Here is a 16,677-nt window from a genome sequence, read left to right as displayed (position 1 = left end):
ACTTTCCTCTGCTGTAGATTCGATGAGGGAGCAGGGAGTGGATTGTGAAATTTCCTGCCATTTACCTTGCCCCAGGACATGTACTGTTCTGTGGGTATACATATTTGTAGCATAACAACAGTTCACAGTTGAAATTTCAGATATGTGTTAATCATAGCCTGATATTAAACAACATTTATGTTAGCGGTAAATTTAGTCCTCTGTCCCCTCACACCCCTCCCTGCCATTGATTTTCTGGTAAGCCAATTGACTCATTGCTTCTGTTCTTATCCTGTTTTCTGTTTGCCAAGTGTATGTGCAATTTGTTTATTCAGAGTTCAAAATTGGTATAATTGTGGTTTACTCACCCAGTAATTTTTAATTTTGTATTATTTAACCTTACAAGAGAGCTAATTATAGTGAGGAATCGGATTAATTTTGTAAAGATGCTTGCCATCAGTATGAAGTTACCAAGTATGAAGTTATCTATTGTTATTGTTATGACATTAAACAGAAAGTAGCAGATGACCAAAGTGATTGATTTTGGCTTCCTGCATGATAGCATCTTTTTTTTGTATCCCTTCCTGCTCTTCCAGACAGCAGTGACAGAAGCTCTGAGAAACATAAAATGTAGCCAAGGGGATCTGGATTTCCATTTCAAAACAAATTAATTTTAAGGACTGATAGGAGAGTTCATTAAGCCACAGGTAGCTTTTTAAGCACTCTTCTATTTTCCAGTTTTCCTTTTTTTCTCCAAAATACATTTTATCTATAGTTGGCTTATCACCCTGCACTCCTGGGGGCTCAGGTGCCTTCACTGCAATACAGCTTTAATCTCTCTCTCATCCCACCCTTCTGGACCAGGCATGCTTGATCCCTGCAAATGTGTTTCTCTCTCCAGCTTTCATTTTACTCATTCTTTGACTGACTTAGTAAATTATTTATATGATGGATTAAGTTGTAGGCTGGGCATGGTGGCTCATGCCTGTAATGCCAGCACTTTGGGAGGACGAGGCGGGCAGATCACCTTAGGTCAGAAGTTCGAGACCAGCTATGACCAACATGGAGAAACCCCGTCTTTACTAAAAATACAAAATTAGCTGGGCATGGTGGCGCATGCCTGTAATCCCAGCTACTCGGGAGGCTGAGGCAGGAGAATCGCTTGAACCCAGGAGGCGGAGGTTGCAGTGAGCCCACATTGCGCCATTGCACTCCAGCTTTGGCAATAAGAGCAAAACTCCATCTCAAAAAAAAAAAAAATGTGGAGAAGTGAGGTGGAAGACAATTTTCTTATGAAATTGGGCAGTTTACATTTTCACTCTTAGGGTTGCTAGCCAGTGGACTGGATACTTCTACTCTTATTTTGCTTGGGAGAAAAATCAACATTTGGGAAAAGTCTTCCCCTAGAGTTATCTGGGGAGTTAGTAACAGGCAAATGAAATGGACTACAACAGAAGGAATACTTCAAGGGCTTTGAGATTAGGGAAGATATATAAAATTTTTTTTTTTTTTTTTTTGAGACGGAGTCTCGCACTGTCGCCCAGGCTGGAGTGCAGTGGCGCGATCTCGGCTCACCGCGCGTTCTGCCTCCCGGGTTCACGCCATTCTCCTGCCTCAGCCTCCCGAGTAGCTGGGACTACAGGCACCTAAAATTTCTTTTACCAGGCATTTAGAAATTTAAAATACAAATTTAACACTTATCCCATCCCCTTTTCAGTTAGATAGTCTGTGAATCTTCTCAAATAATTCAGATTTTGGCAGAAGGTATATCTTAAAATAATGCTTTATGCTGGATTAGTGCATGCTGTTTCTAAACATTTTAGTGTAATTACACAGATAAGAAATATATGTATGTGTCTGCATGGATGATTAATTGGCCAACTACTATTTGAACAGCTTGAGAACTTCAATATTGATCTGTCCGTGTTGAATCACAAACGTCATCCTGCCTTTGGAACAGCTGGATGTCATTATTTGTAGACAGAGGCCAAGTAGAGCAATTCTGTCCAGTACTATTGGGATAATGTCACCTGTTGTACATAATAAAGAAATGTGCTCAGTTGTGGATTTGCGCCTCAACAGTACTTAGCTAGCTCCATGACCAACCTTCTTTATCTGTCTGCTTGGAAATCTTCAGATGTGGTGTATGTGGCTCAGGAGTCTAACTAGTTATATACATAAAAATGGAGTCTTACTGGCTTAGTGGACATTCATTAAAAACAGCACACTCACTGGTGGTCAGCTTTAAAACCATGGAGTGGTCCAGGCTTTTTGGATCGTGGGACATGAGCCAGCCAGGGTATGGTTCTGAAAGACAGCCACAGCTATGCTCTACTTTCGTAGGGGCTCTGATTTTAGGGCTTGTTTCATTCTTGATTATATGTGAATGTAACCTTGATTTGTTTTATCTTCATTCACTTATGATTACTGAGTTATAAAGTCTTCCCAGTGTATGGACACTTGGCTTGTAATTGCAGGAAGTTACCTCTCGTTATTCTTTTCTGATATTAACAACTAAATTATTGTCTAGTAATTACAAGCTTGAATAGTGAGTTTTAGTATGACAGCAAGACTGTCCAGCTAGCTAATTACACATTAACTGCCCTCATTTCTGGAAGGTTAATAATAAATCCTATTACCATGTTTTAGCTTACAAGCTCTTAAGGTAAACAGGGTCATAAGGTTTGAACTAGGATGAATTACCTCTAAAAAACACCCAAGTAGACGAGAATTGTTTTGAGATTGACAGTGCAACAAGAGCAGTGTTTTTGATGAACAAGAGCTTGTTTTCTTCATTGTGATCTGTGCAGTAGCATTTATTTTCTTCTGCAGCTCTCTGAAGTTTAAATATGTTGGGGGGAAAGGGGCTACAATTAGGCAATGAATGGGAAATTACCTTTTAAGCGGGTTTGGAATGCTTTAAAAACAGTCCATGTCCTGTAACTACACACCTCAGATTGGTGACCTGGTAGCCTGGCCCTCAGCAGAATGTGGCTGGTTTTCCCGGTTTCAGCACCCTGCATCCATCTATCCATCTGTCTTCTCTTTTCTCTTCTTTTCTTCTCTTTCTTTCTCTCTCTCTCTATTTCTCTTTTTCTTTCTCTCTCTCTCTCCCTCCCCCCTCCCTTCCCCCTCCCTTCCCCCTCTCTCTCTTTCTCTCTTTCTTTCTTTTTTGAGACAGTCTTACTCTGTCGCCCAGGCTGGAGTGCAGTGGCGCAATCTCGGCTCACTGCAACCTCTGCCACCTGAGTTCAAGCGGTTCTCCTGCCTCAGCCTCCCAAGTAGCTGGGATTACAGGCGCCTGCCACCACACCTGGCTAATTTTTGTGGTTTTAGTAGAGACAGCATTTCACCATCTTGGCCAGGCTGGTTTTGAACTCCTGACCTCATGATCCACCCGCCTCGGCCTCCCAAAGTACTGGGATTACAGGTGTGTGCCACCACGCCAGGCCAGCGCCCTGCATCTTTCATATTGCCCTTTCCCACACAGCACAGGAACACCTGTTTCTAGCTTCGAATACTTAAAAAGCAAAATGCTACTACTAAGTGAGATTTAAATGTATTTATCATGTATGTTGCAAACATTCTTTGAGTGTTTGAATTCCTACTAATTGTTCTTTTTTTCTTTTTTTTTTTTGAGACAAGGTCTTGCCCTGTCACCCAGGCTGGAGTGCAGTGTGGCTCACTGCAGCCTCAACCTCCTGGGCTCAAGTGATCCTCCTGTCTCAGCCTCTCAAATAGCAGAGACTACAGGCATGCACCACCACACCAAGCTAATTTTTTATTTATACTAGAGATGGGGGTGTCACTATGTTGTCCAGGCTGGTCTCGAACCCCTGGGCTCAAGTGATCTGCCCACCTTGGCCTCCCAAAGTGCTAGGATTACAGTCATGGGCCACTGCACCCAGCCACCTTTTTTGAGAGGTAGGAGGAGGGAAGAGTTTGGTGTGTTTTTTAAGCATCTCACTTCTTTTCAGATAAGGGAGGTGTTTTCACTTGTTTTTGTTTTTTATTTTGTTTTGTTTTGTTGCCTGCATGGCCCTCTTCATTAAGACTTTATCTTTAAAAGATCCCCATGGACTAATATGAGAAGATATGTGAATCTACTGAGCTTAGACTTTTTATATATTTTATCCACACATGAGACCCTCTCAGTTAAGTAATTGTATGAATTCTTTAATATACCTTTTAGTATTTGGTGGCGGGTTATATTATCTTATTTGCAGCTAGTTAGCCTTTAGTAAACTAAGTGCAGCATGGTGAGCCCTGTGGGCAGTTGGGCCTGAGCCACAGCACTGCAGGAAGTCTGTCTGGTGGGTTGCTTCAGCTCGCCACCTGTGTGCCCTCAAAACAGCTGGAGAAATGGGCTTTTTGTCACTGAAGTTGAGTTCAAGTTAATCATTTTATTATTTTATTTTATTTTATTTGAGATGGAGTCTTGCTCTGTCACTCAGGCTGGAGTGCAGTCGTGCAATCTCGGCTCACTGCAACCTCTGCCTCCTGGGTTCAAGCGATTCTCCTGCCTCAGCCTCCCAAGTAGCTGGGATTACAGGCGCCCACCACCAAACGCGACTAATTTTTGTATGTTTAGTAGAAACAGGATTTCACCATATTGGCCAGGTTGGTCTTGAACTCCTGACTTCAAGTGATCTGCCCGCCTCAGCCTCCCAAAGTGCTGGGATTACAGGCATGAGCCACTGCACCCAGCTCAAATTAGTTATTTTAGAGAATATTACTTTTAATCTCAAAACTGTTTCTTTGAAGTCTGCCTGCCTATCCGATTGGTTTTATTGAAGTTTTCCTTGAGGGGCTGTCTGTCATCTTTTAGGGTCCTCTGTTTGCAAGTTTTTTTCAAAAATAACAACTGCTTAGTTGTGTGCAGTGTAGGACTCTTTATAGGTTTTTGACTACTCTTCCTTTCTTATAGGATTTCACTGTCTTTTAATGTTTACAGACTGCAAGCAGGATAAAATTAAAAATTCAACCATTATTAATATTGCTGCTTTGTAGGAGCTGGTAAAGGAGTAGAAGGTAAAGATCTGTTAATTATGGTGTCTAATACACCCTTGAGGAAATTCTGTTAACTCCAAATTATTAAGTACCTAAAGAAATCTGGAGATATTAATTTATTTGCCCTATTTCAGGCCTTACCAAAAAAAAAAAAAAGGTACCTGGTTTTTGTACATATAGTAGGTACCCACCACCACCACCAAAAATAGTTGTTGAATGAATGAGATTTTATGGTTGGCTTTATTTTGAGCACATATTGTAAAATTCATGACTTGCGTGGCAGTTTATGATGAATTCAATACAGTTCCTAAAGTCAACCGATGGAATTTTGAAAGGTCAACAGCTGCTTTTGTCTAGTAGTCAAGGATGTGAATAACATGGGTGAAATTCCCAGGAATTTCTACTATAATGACCAAAAGTGCAGGGAAAGAGATCTATGTAAGTCACAGAGGGAATCATCAGTACTAGACAACAATTGACTTGCGATTTTTGTCCATCTTTTCCTCTAGGTGTGAACAGGGTTTTTCTTTCAGCCCTGTTCCTTATTGAATTACAGAACAGATAAATACCTTAGACAGTAGTGACTATCCCTGTGATTTTCAGCTTGGAAAGCCAGGAGTCCTCCCCCAGAGGGGAGAGGGATGATGAAAGAAGTTTGGATAGCATGCTTCTGGAGGATGCAGAATTTTGATTGACAAATAATCATTGTACATATTCATGGGGTACATAGTGATGTGTTTTTTGTTTTTTGTTTTTTTTGTTTGAGACAAGAGTCTCTGTCGTCAAGGCTGGAGTGCAGCAGCCTGATCTTGGCTTATTGCAGCCTCCACCTCCCGGGTTCAGGCAGTTCTCCAGGATGCAGAATTTTGATCGAGGGCAAGAGGAACTTATTGTTTGTGGGAAATGATCTAAGTGACTGTTTTAGGGAAACTTTCTCTGATTACAAAGGCGAGAGTACAGAGCCTTTAAGGCCATTTAGTAGATGGCTGCCCTGATCCAGGGCTGGAATGATATATTGGTCTTGACATAGTTACACGCCAGGGGAAATAAAAACTAGAGACATTTCTGGGAAACTGAGTGAGTACATGGAAGAAAGGAAGAACACCTAGCCAGATTCCTTCCAGAGGCTTGGAGCCTGAGAGCCAGGGCGTTAGAGTCAACCTACTCCCTTCATTAGGTGAAGGGAATAGGTTTTCAGGAAAATAATCTTAGACATGTAAAGTTTGGTAAGAATATAAGACTAGACATATGAAGGACCAGTTATATAGATTTGGTAGTTACCAACATAGACTTCTTACTTTTCTTTCTTTTTAAAGAGACTGGGCCTCAGCTGGACATGGTAGCTCACGCCCGTAATCCCAGCACTGGGAGGCCAAGGCGAAGAGGATCACTTGAGCCTTGGAGTTTGGGACTAGCTTGGGCAACATAGAACTTGTCTCTGCAAAAAAAAAAAAAAAGAGAGAGAGAGAGAGACTGGGTCTCACTGTGTCATCCAGGCTGGAGTGCAGTGGTTGTGATCATAGCTCACTAATTTCAAACTCCTGGGCTCTAGTGATCCTCCCTCCTTAGCCTCCTGAGTAACTGGGATTACAGGTGCAAGCCACCACACCCAGTAGACTTATTTCTTTAAAATTGTAGGATGGCCAGGCGTGGTGGCCCACGCCTGTAATCCCAGCACTTTGGGAGTCTGAGGTGGACGGATCACCCTGAGATCAGGAGTTTGAGACCAGCCTGGCCAACATGGCAAAACCCTGTCTCTACTAAAAATACAAAAAATTAGCCAGGCGTGGTGGTGTGCACCTGTAATTCCAGCTACTCAGGAGCTTGAGGCAGGAGAATTGCTTGAACCCAAAAGGCAGAGGTTCCAGTGAGCTGTGATTGTGCCACTACACTCCAGCCTGGGGAGATAGAGCGAGACTCTGTCTAAAAAAAAAATAAATAAATAAATAAATAAAAAAAAAGTTATAGGATGATGGCTTCCCGGGGTAAGAGTGTACAAAGCTAATTAAAATGCAAATGCCACAGAATTTGAGCCGCTGTGCAGGATGTTGATGTCTTTCCAGATAAGTTTTTTGTTATTTGTTTTCAACAAACAGGATGTTGGGCTTCTGGGGGACAGGTAGTAGAAGTAGAAAGGGGATGGGGTAGGTGGGTTTGAGAACGGAAGAATGGCTTTGATGGTGCTTGGCACTTGGCACCACTTGGTGGTGGTTTCTGAGTTACGGCATATATTTTTCAGTGTTAAGTCCGAAAAACAAATGAATATTTAGGTAAAAGTCTCCAAAATGACTGCCTGTGTGCTAATTGTGGTTCCCAGTGAGGCAGAGCATGTCAAGGTTTGGGTGTCCACAGGATTTTAACCTGAAGAAAGCAGTGTATATTACAATTGTTTTGAGTGGGGGGTGGTAGACAGAGTCTTGCTTTGTCACCCAGGCTGGTATGCAGTGGCATCACAACATACTGCAGCCTCGACCCACCCACCTGCCCCTGACTTGAGCAATCCTCTCACCTCGGCAACTACTGAGCACCTACTCTTCTGAATAGTTGGAACCACAGGCACATGCCACCATGCCCAATTATTATTATTATTATTATTATTATTTTGTAGAGACGGGATCTCCCTATGTTGCCCAGGCTGTTCTTGAACTCCTGGGCTCAGGCAGTCTTCCTGCCTTGGCCTCCCAAAATGCTAGGATTATAGACATGAACCACCTTGCCTAGCTTGAAATTTTCCATTTATTTCAAATGAAATAAAGGAAAGAGAAATAACTTGTGGTCACTGGTTCATAAATAGCCAAGAATAAAACATGAGATGTGTGATTCATCCCCTCTTGTGTTTTCTCCTTCAAGCCCTGCACCATCTCATTGTGAGTCACCTGGAGTAGGGCGATTTTACTTTAAGAATTGGTACATTTTTTTCAGTGTAACTCTTTTTTAATTAATACATATTCTTTAAGGGATACAGGTAGCTGAAATGTTTACCCTTTGAGGATGTCATATTTGTATTAATAGTTTAGTTCTCTGGTGCAGTTTGAAGTATATCTTATAGTCACTTTTAGTAATGTGTGTTACTTCCCTGTAAGGAATAGCAATGTTATACTTCTCCTTTTGCAGTGAAGAAATTGAGATGTAGAAAGGAAGAGACCTGCCCAAGGTCAAAGAGCAAGTCAGTGGAAAGCCTGAGATTAGACTTGTGGTCTTTTAGATTTTTCATCTGTTGTTCACCACTGAGAAGGCAGGTTTCTGTTTGCTGGAGACAGTTCAGCCTAATGGAATTTTCTCTGCCAGATGTCCACATTGTGTTAGGTGATGATTCTAACCATCCTCTAATACCCATTATCCTCCAAAGTGGCCCTTTAGTTCCCCTCCAGAACAGATCTGCTTTTGACTGCCTGTGGTTTGGAACACCTCTGCCTAGAGATAACAGTGGTAACAGCAGTGTGCAGAAAAGAAAGAGGGAAGGGTCAGGGAATGTCATTAAACCAGAGTCAAGCTGTTAGATGCAAACATTTTCTTGCACAAAAGAACCTACGAGCAAGTGGCCCTTTCCTTCTCATCTATTCTTTGGGGATAGTGGATCATGGGCCAGGTAGTATTTCCTGACTGCATTTTGCACACAGATGTCTGTATCACACACATACAGATCCCATCCAGTCCTAAACCAGAAGCCCTGGGGTAGGTATGAAGCTGCAACCTTAGGATGCTAAGCAAGTTTTTGGAAAAACTCCACAGGTAATTGTGATGGACAAGCAGGACCTAGACTTAGCCCAGAACCACTGCTCTAGACCAAGTGATGCTGCTTTTGACGATAAGTTGTTATGATTTGGGAGTCTCACTCCATTGCCCAGGCTGGAGTGCAGTGGTGCAATCTCAGCTCACTACAACCTCTACCTCCTAGGTTCAAGTGATTCTCCTGCCTCAGCCTCCCAAGTAGCTGGGATTACAGGTGCCTGCCACCACACCTGGCTAATTTTTTGTATTTTTAGTAGAGATGGGGTTTCGCCATGATGGCCAGGCTGGTCTCGAACTCGTGACCTCAGGCAGTCCACCTGCCTCGGCCTCCCAAAGTGCTAGGATTACAGGCATGAGCCACTGTGCCCAGCTTGTTTTTAAATATTAATTATATGCCTAAACTGAGATATGAGTGTTATAATTTTAACATTAATATAAGATCAAACTGAAGAGTCAGTGCTAATGAACCACATTTTGGTTCTAATTGAGTCTAAGGCAAAAGTAAGAGCTGTTTGCTCATCATAAACCATATACTCCGGGATCTTGGGACTTCCTTCAAAAGTTAAGACAGCCGGAAATGGGGTCGGCTGACTGTACTCTACAGGTTTAGGTCAACTGTATCTAGCTCTCTTCCTTTAAAAAAGTTGAAATTTAATGTTTTTAGATAAAGATCTTTGACACGTTTTTTATCGTTATCATTATCAACACATTTTTATCATTATTGACACATTTTTATCGTTTTATTATTAACAAAAATCTAGGGAAAAAATGTTCTTTATTTTTCTACAGACGAGTATCTTTATTTTATTCTTGATTTATAGTTTGTCTTCTCTGCCGGTGTATTTATCTTGAAAGAAGACTTTCTGCACATGTGCACATTTGAGAGATGCTCCTTTCAGAAGCACCCTCAGGGGTAATCACTATGTTAGCCACTTGCAGGAAGGCCTCATTGCTTTAAGATGGCCAGAGCCATCCTGGCCTCCCGAAGTTGTCATCTTCACCCAAAACTGGGCCTCATGTGTTTCCTTTTCTGCTCTTCTGTTTTATAGGTGTGACTCAGCACATCTGTAAAATGGATCAAAAATGTGTTAATGCAGGAAGATGGTAGATACAGGAAGGAAGAACCAATAATTAAGGGTTCTTTTATTTGTTTGGAACAAATTCATAGGCAAAGCCTTTTATTGGTAGCTTGAGGAAACTTAAAAGTAGTAAGAAAGGGTATAAAATCTCTTTCTGGGACACGCAAAACTCCTAGTTTTATAACACGTTGTCTGTAATATTTCTCTAGCCCTGAAGCACTTCTGAACATTACTTCAGAACATAAAACCTGTGCTTTGTTTTTAAAGGTTTTCGTTGTTATGTAATAGCATCCAGCTGCTAATCCTTTTGAGCAGCACCTGTAATAATATGGCAGGAGGAGCTTTCCGTTCACTGTGTGCAGGTGTCTGCGGGTTACCTCCTGCGGTGGAGCTGCGTGAAAACAAGCACACCACCTCTGTGAATAGCCACAGAAACACCTGAATGTCCTTTGCTTAGCATGCTTCTTTGCACTTGTGAGGGATTCTTTGGGAAGGAGGGTGATCATCTCTGATCCATGGATTTAGCTTCCCTGCCAACGATGGTGTGCGATTTTGACCCAGAGACATGGGGAGCTTGCGCCTTCGTGAAAGTTGCGGCAGTGTGTGTCGTATCCATTAACAGAGGCAACATAGTGGATGAGCTCAGGTTTGAGTTCCTGATCCATACTTAAGCTCTGTGTGCCTCAATTTCTCCATCTGTAAAATGGTACCTACCTCATGGACTGTAGTGAAATTAAGAGTGCATATGCAGAGCATGGAAGAGTGCCTTGCTTGTAGTAAGCACTATGTAAGCATTAACCTGCCATTACTGTTAATGGGCCGGGCGCGGTGGCTCACTCCTGTAATTCCAGCACTTTGGGAGGCCGAGGCGGGCAGATCACGAGGTCAGGAGATCGAGACCATCCTGGCTAACACGGTGAAACCCCGTCTCTACTAAAAATACAAAAAAATTAGCCGGGTGTGGTGGCGTGTGCCTGTAGTCCTAGCTGCTGGGGAGACTGAGGCAGGAGAATGGCATGAACCTGGGAGGCGGAGCTTGCAGTGAGTGGAGAGTGCCACTGCACTCCAGCCTGGGTGACAGCAAGACTCTGTCTCAAAAAATAATAATAATAGGCCGGGCGCGGTGGCTCACGCTTGTAATCCCAGCACTTTGGGAGGCCGAGGCGGGCGGATCACGAGGTCAGGAGATGGAGACCACGGTGAAACCCTGTCTCTACTAAAAATACAAAAAAATTAGCCGGGTATGGTGGCAGGCGCCTGTAGTCCCAGCTGCTCGGAGAGGCTGAGGCGGGAGAATGGCGTGAACCCGGGAGGCGGAGCTTGCAGTGAGCCGAGATTGCACCACTGCACTCCAGCCTGGGCAGCAGAGCGAGACTCCGTCTCAAAAAAAAAAAAAATAATAATAATAATAATTACTGTTAACGTAACTATTGTTTAACTCTTCCCTGCTCTGGGATCACATTCAATTGTAAAACTACTGCTTTTTGTTTTTGTTTTTTGTTGTTGTTGTTGTTTTTTGAGGCGGAGTCTCGCTCTCTCACCCAGGCTGGAGTGCAGTGGCGCGATCTCGGCTCACTGCAAGCTCCACTTCCCGGGTTCACGCCATTCTCCTGCCTCAGCCTCTCCGAGTAGCTGGGACTACAGGCGCCCGCCACCACTCCCGGCTAATTTTTTGTATTTTTAGTAGAGACGGGGTTTCACTGTAGTCTCGATCTCCTGACCTCGTGATCCGCCCGCCTCGGGATTACAAGCGTGAGCCACCGCGCCCGGCTTGTTTTTGTTTTTTTGAGATAGAGTTTTGTTCCTGTTGCCCAGGCTGCGGTGCAGTGGCGCAATCTGGACTCACTGCAAACTCCACCTCCTGGGTTCAAGCAATTCTCCTGCCTCAGCCTCCCAAGTAGCTGGGATTACAGGCACCCGCCACCACACCCAGCTAATTTTTGTATTTTTAGTAGAAACGGGATTTCACCATGTTGGCCAGGCTGGTCTCAAACTCCTGACCTCAGGTGATCTGCCCATTTCAGCCTCCCAAAGTGTTGGGATTACAGTTGTAAGCCACTGCGTCTGGCCTGTAAAACTGAATTTGCTTACCTTTTGGCATTTTCTACCACTGCCTTAATAACTCATCCACCCAAGGATAAAGATAAGAAAATAAAAACATTTTCAGACTTTTCATGTTTTATTGGATATTTCAAACATATACCAAAATAGAAACGACACATTTACAGGAAAATGCTATTTTTATTTTATTTATTTATTTGAGACAGGGTTTCACTCACTTGCCCAGGCTGGAGTACTGTGGTGCAGTCTTGGCTCACTGCAACTTCCACCTCCCCAGGTTCAAGCAATTCTTCTGCCTCAGCCTCCCAAGTAGCTGGGACTACAGGCGCGCACCGTCACGCCCAGCTAATTTTTGTATTTCTTAGTAGGGACAGGGTTTTGCCGTGTTGGCCAGGCTGGTCTCGAACTCCTGGCCTTATGTGATCCACCCACCTTGGCCTCCCAAAGTGCTGGGATTACAGGTGTGAGCCAAAAATGTTGATTTTTAAAGGCAAAAGAAATGTCATTTGAAATGTGAAAAGTAGAAGTTACACACCTGTTGCCTTGATGTAATTTTTTAAAATGTTCGTCTTATGCATACACACTGTACATAGTTGTAATTCTAGAAAACATACCATTTTATGGCCTTTCTCTACCCAGCATTCAAGTTATAAGCATTTTTTTCATTGAAAACAAATAGTTTTCAATGATTTTGTACCATAATAATTGTTTCCCTTTTTTAAAAAATTGTAAATAAAACATCGGTGAAAATCTTACTGCAGATAGTTTGGGGGTTATCTAGGAAGGTGATTTTTGTTTTGCTTTTTTGATTAGGAGTGTCAGCATTTCTTTCGTGGTGAGAACCTTACTATAAAGTGGCTCTTTAGGACTGTTCTGAAGTCAGCCTTATGAAGGTGAAATAGACTCTGATGAAATTACCCCAAGTCTGTGGCTTTTGTTATAAGGCAGAGCTGCTCAGTGTCAATACCTGGTGTGTGAGAACAGGACGTGGTAGCTGTCATGGGACCCTCTAGCCCATCATTATCTAGACCTGCACTGTCCAATACAGGATCTACCAGCCATGTGTGGTTATTTAAACTTAATTAGAATTAAATAAACTGAAAATTAATTTCCTTATTCACACTGGCCATATTTTGAGTGCTCAATAGCCAGTTGTGGCTAGTGGCTATTGATTTGGATGGGGCACATATAAAACATTTTTATCACTGCAGAAAGTTCCGTTGAGTAACAGCTCTAGATTATTCTCTAACTGCTCAGCTTCTTAACCTTACAGTGATAAGAGCCACCTCTTATAGGTAAGATTTTCTAGAGCAAAGTTGGGCAGACCTTGGGTACTTGTTTTTGTATATGTAGTTTTATAGGAATACAGCCACATCGATTTGTTGACCTATACTCTGGTTGCTTTTGTGTTACAGTGGCAGAGCTGAGTTTCGAGTAGTTATGACAGAGACCATATGTGGCCTGCAAAGCCTAAAAGTATTTGACCATTTACAAAAAGTTTTGCCTACCCCTTTTATCTAGATCAGGGTTTCTCAACCTCAGCACTGCTGACATTTTGGTCTAGATAATCCTTTGTTGTGGGGCTGTCCTGTGCATTGTAGGTGTTTAGCAGCTTCCCTGGCCTTCACCCACCAGATGCCAGTAGCACCCCTTAGATATGACAACCAAAAATGTCTCCAGACATTGCCAAATTCCATGGGGAGCAAAATCACCCCTGGCTGAGAACCACAAATCTCAAGCAATGTGGCTTGGCAAAGCATTCATCTGTAATACTGCAGAGGAGCCAGGCATGGTGGCTCATGCCTGTAATCCCAGCACTTTGGGAGGCCAAGGTGGGCAGATCACAAGGTCAGGAGATCGAGACCATCCTGGCTAACACGGTGAAACCCCATCTCTACTAAAAATACAAAAAATTAGCCGGGTGTGGCGGTGAGCGCCTGTAATCCCAGCTACTCAGGAGGCTGAGGCAGGAGAATGGCATGAACCCCGGGGGGGCGGAGCCTGCAGTGAGCGGAGATCACGCCACTGCACTCCAGCCTGGGCGAAAGAGCCAGACTCAGTCTCCAAAAAAAAAAAAAAAAATACTGCAGAGGAGCGCCCATTGTTAAAAGCAAAATTGGTTGAAAGAGCTGACTAAATTAACGAATAGTTTTTTATGCTACTTAGTATACTTCAGCATTGTCTCCAGAAACAGGAATGTTTTATATAAAACATGACAAAGCAGCTGGAGTGTGGCAGAGACATGGAAGCATTCTCATGTCCTTCCATTTCTCAGGGGTGCCGCAGTTCACTGAGGAGCAGAGAGCGGAAGTTACAGCATATCTGAGCTATGGGGCGTGTGGGTTGTGTTATACCCAGGTTCTCGGGGCCTTCTTTTCTAAAACACTGGGTAACTGCGGGTGTTTGTTTGCTAACTGTGTGTAGATATCATCTGTGTATGCTTGGCAAGAAAGGAGTTAATAAATGTCACATCTATAATCCCAGCACTTGGGGAGGCCAAGATGGAAGGATCACTTGAGTCCAGGAGTTCAAGACCAGCCTGGGCAGCATAGGGAGACCCTGTCTCTATTTAAAAAAAAAAAAAAATTAGCTGGACATGGTGGCACATGCCTGTAGTCCAATTTACTTGGAAGACTGAGGCTGGGAGGTTGGCTTGAGCCCAAGAGTTTGAAGTTGCAGTGAGGTATGATCACACCTGTGCACTCCAACTTGGGCAATAGAGTGAGATCCTCTCTCAAAAAAAAAACTGTTTAAGTAAATGCAGTAGATTGGTGCTTATCTGTCTTATGAATATTTGTAGTTTTATATGGTCCATATAGATTCCTATCCTCATTACCCAGAATAATCGAAAAATTGGTTGTATTTACCTCCATTAGAAGTTGCAAGAATTGAATTAGATGTCAAGTCCTATAAAATTGTGTTCAAGGCTGAGTGCAGTAGCTCACACCTATAATCCCAGCACTTTGGAAGGCCAAGGCTGGCAGGTCACTTGAGGTTAGGAGTTTGAGACCATCCTGGCCAACATGGTGAAACCCCATCTCTACTAAAAATACAAAAATTAGCCAGGCGTGGTGGCAGGCGCCTGTAGTACCAGCTACTTGGGAGGCTGAGGCAGGAGAATCGCTTGAACACAGAGGCAGAGGTTGCAGTGAGCCAGGATTGCGCCACTGCACTCCAGCCTGGGCAACAGAGCGAGACTCTGTCTCAAAAAAAAAAAAAACAAAAAAAAAAACTGTCTTCAATTCTTTTAAGACCCAGCATTTGAATACCTTTCAGAGTAGGGGGGTTTGTAAGCTGTAGAAAATGGCTGTGTGAAATAGCCATATAAATAGAGTGAAATAGAATTGGGAAAATTGTCTTTCAAAGTGAATGTCAGGTATATCTTTATCTCATTCTTCAAATTAAAATTAAACTTAAAATGTTTAAATTGGTATTGAATTGAATGTGTAATACAAGTCACATGTAATAGAGCACACTTGTATGGAGAATCATCCCTGTGTAAATATCTAAGAAGGTAAGCAGCTTGACTACTGAATGCAAGTGAATTTTAGGTGAACTTGCATTTCCTGTGTGTGACGTGTTTGTTTGGTTTTTCAGATCTTACCAATATATTTGAGTCCTTCCTGCCTCAGTTGTTGGCCTATCCTAACCCCATAGATCCTCTCAATGGTGATGCTGCAGCCATGTACCTCCACCGACCAGAAGAATACAAGCAGAAAATTAAAGGTAAGAGGGTGGGTAGTTTAACCTGGAGACAAAAGAACTTAAATCTGTTGAGCTTCAGTTATTAAAAGTCCTTCTTAAATTACTTAGTTCCTAATACTTTTTCTTAGGCCTAAAAAGAGACAGCTGTGGGCTGAAGTAGTGCTCACCAACCTCGGGTGGTGGTAGCACCAGTTTGCTCATCCTTTACGATTTAGAATCCTATTTTCCCATTCTTAAAACAGTTTACATGCTGATGGGATATGAGTTTTATTCAAATGAAGATAAGTTTACAACTGGCCGTGGTGGCTCATGCCTGTAATCCCAGCACTTTGGTAGCCCGAGGTGGGCGGATCACAAGGTCAGGAGATCGAGACTAGCCTGGCCAACATGGTGAAACCCCATCTCTACTAAAAATACAAAAATTAGCCAGGTGTGGTGGCACACGCCTGTAGTCCCAGCTACTCGGGAGGCTGAGGCAGGAGAGTCGCCTGAACCGGGAGGCAGAGGTTGCAGTGAGCCTACCTAGACTGTGCCATTGTACTCCAGCCTGGGTGACAGAGCAAGATTCTGTCTTTAAAAAAGAAAAAAAATCTAAAGCTTCACCTGGGTTCATTGGATTTTCCATTTTACCTCTGTGTATGTTTCAGAACTTTCATAGTGAAAAGTCTAGATACATGAAGCTCCACCAAGAAGCAAAGGAATTCAAAGTTTGTGAAATAACTGCTGTTTTTAACCAATGGCAGGCATTAGTATCTAGCCAGTTTTTCACATGATGGGCCTATCTGCATAGCAGTCCAGAATGTTGGCTTCCTCAAAACGTGTGGCCTCTCTGAGGTACATTTGCAAGAGGTGGCAGTAGAAGTAATTTACCAGAGCTTGAATGTGCAGGTCTTCACTCTGAAATGTGCAGGTATGAGGCAAACAGGGACTATTCGTGAAACAATAGCTTTTCTTCTATTTGTTTTCTAATGCTTCCTCCAAGGTCTCTATAGGGTATTGTTTGGAGCTGTTGTTGAGATAAAGCAGAAATAAATTTACTGTAATTAATTAGATCTCAAGTGCTTTACAAATTAATATCTAATTAATGTAGCAAAATATATAGCTAAGCAAA

General features: G+C 42.8%; 1 protein-coding gene across 2 annotated transcripts in view; it reads left to right on the top strand.

Moving 5' to 3' along the window:
- The window catches only part of UBE2H (ubiquitin conjugating enzyme E2 H), a 121,818-nt gene that overhangs the window by 97,794 nt on the left and 7,347 nt on the right, over positions 1-16,677 (top strand). For both annotated transcript variants that reach the window (XM_003261322.3, XM_030825578.1), the window contains one exon: positions 15,459-15,587. In XM_003261322.3, coding sequence (XP_003261370.1) covers positions 15,459-15,587 — 129 coding nt within the window. The remainder of the gene's footprint in view (positions 1-15,458; positions 15,588-16,677) is intronic.

Source organism: Nomascus leucogenys, chromosome 13 (genome assembly GCF_006542625.1).
Source record: "Nomascus leucogenys isolate Asia chromosome 13, Asia_NLE_v1, whole genome shotgun sequence".
NCBI lineage: Eukaryota > Metazoa > Chordata > Mammalia > Primates > Hylobatidae > Nomascus > Nomascus leucogenys.
This window is presented reverse-complemented; position numbering and strand designations above follow the sequence as displayed.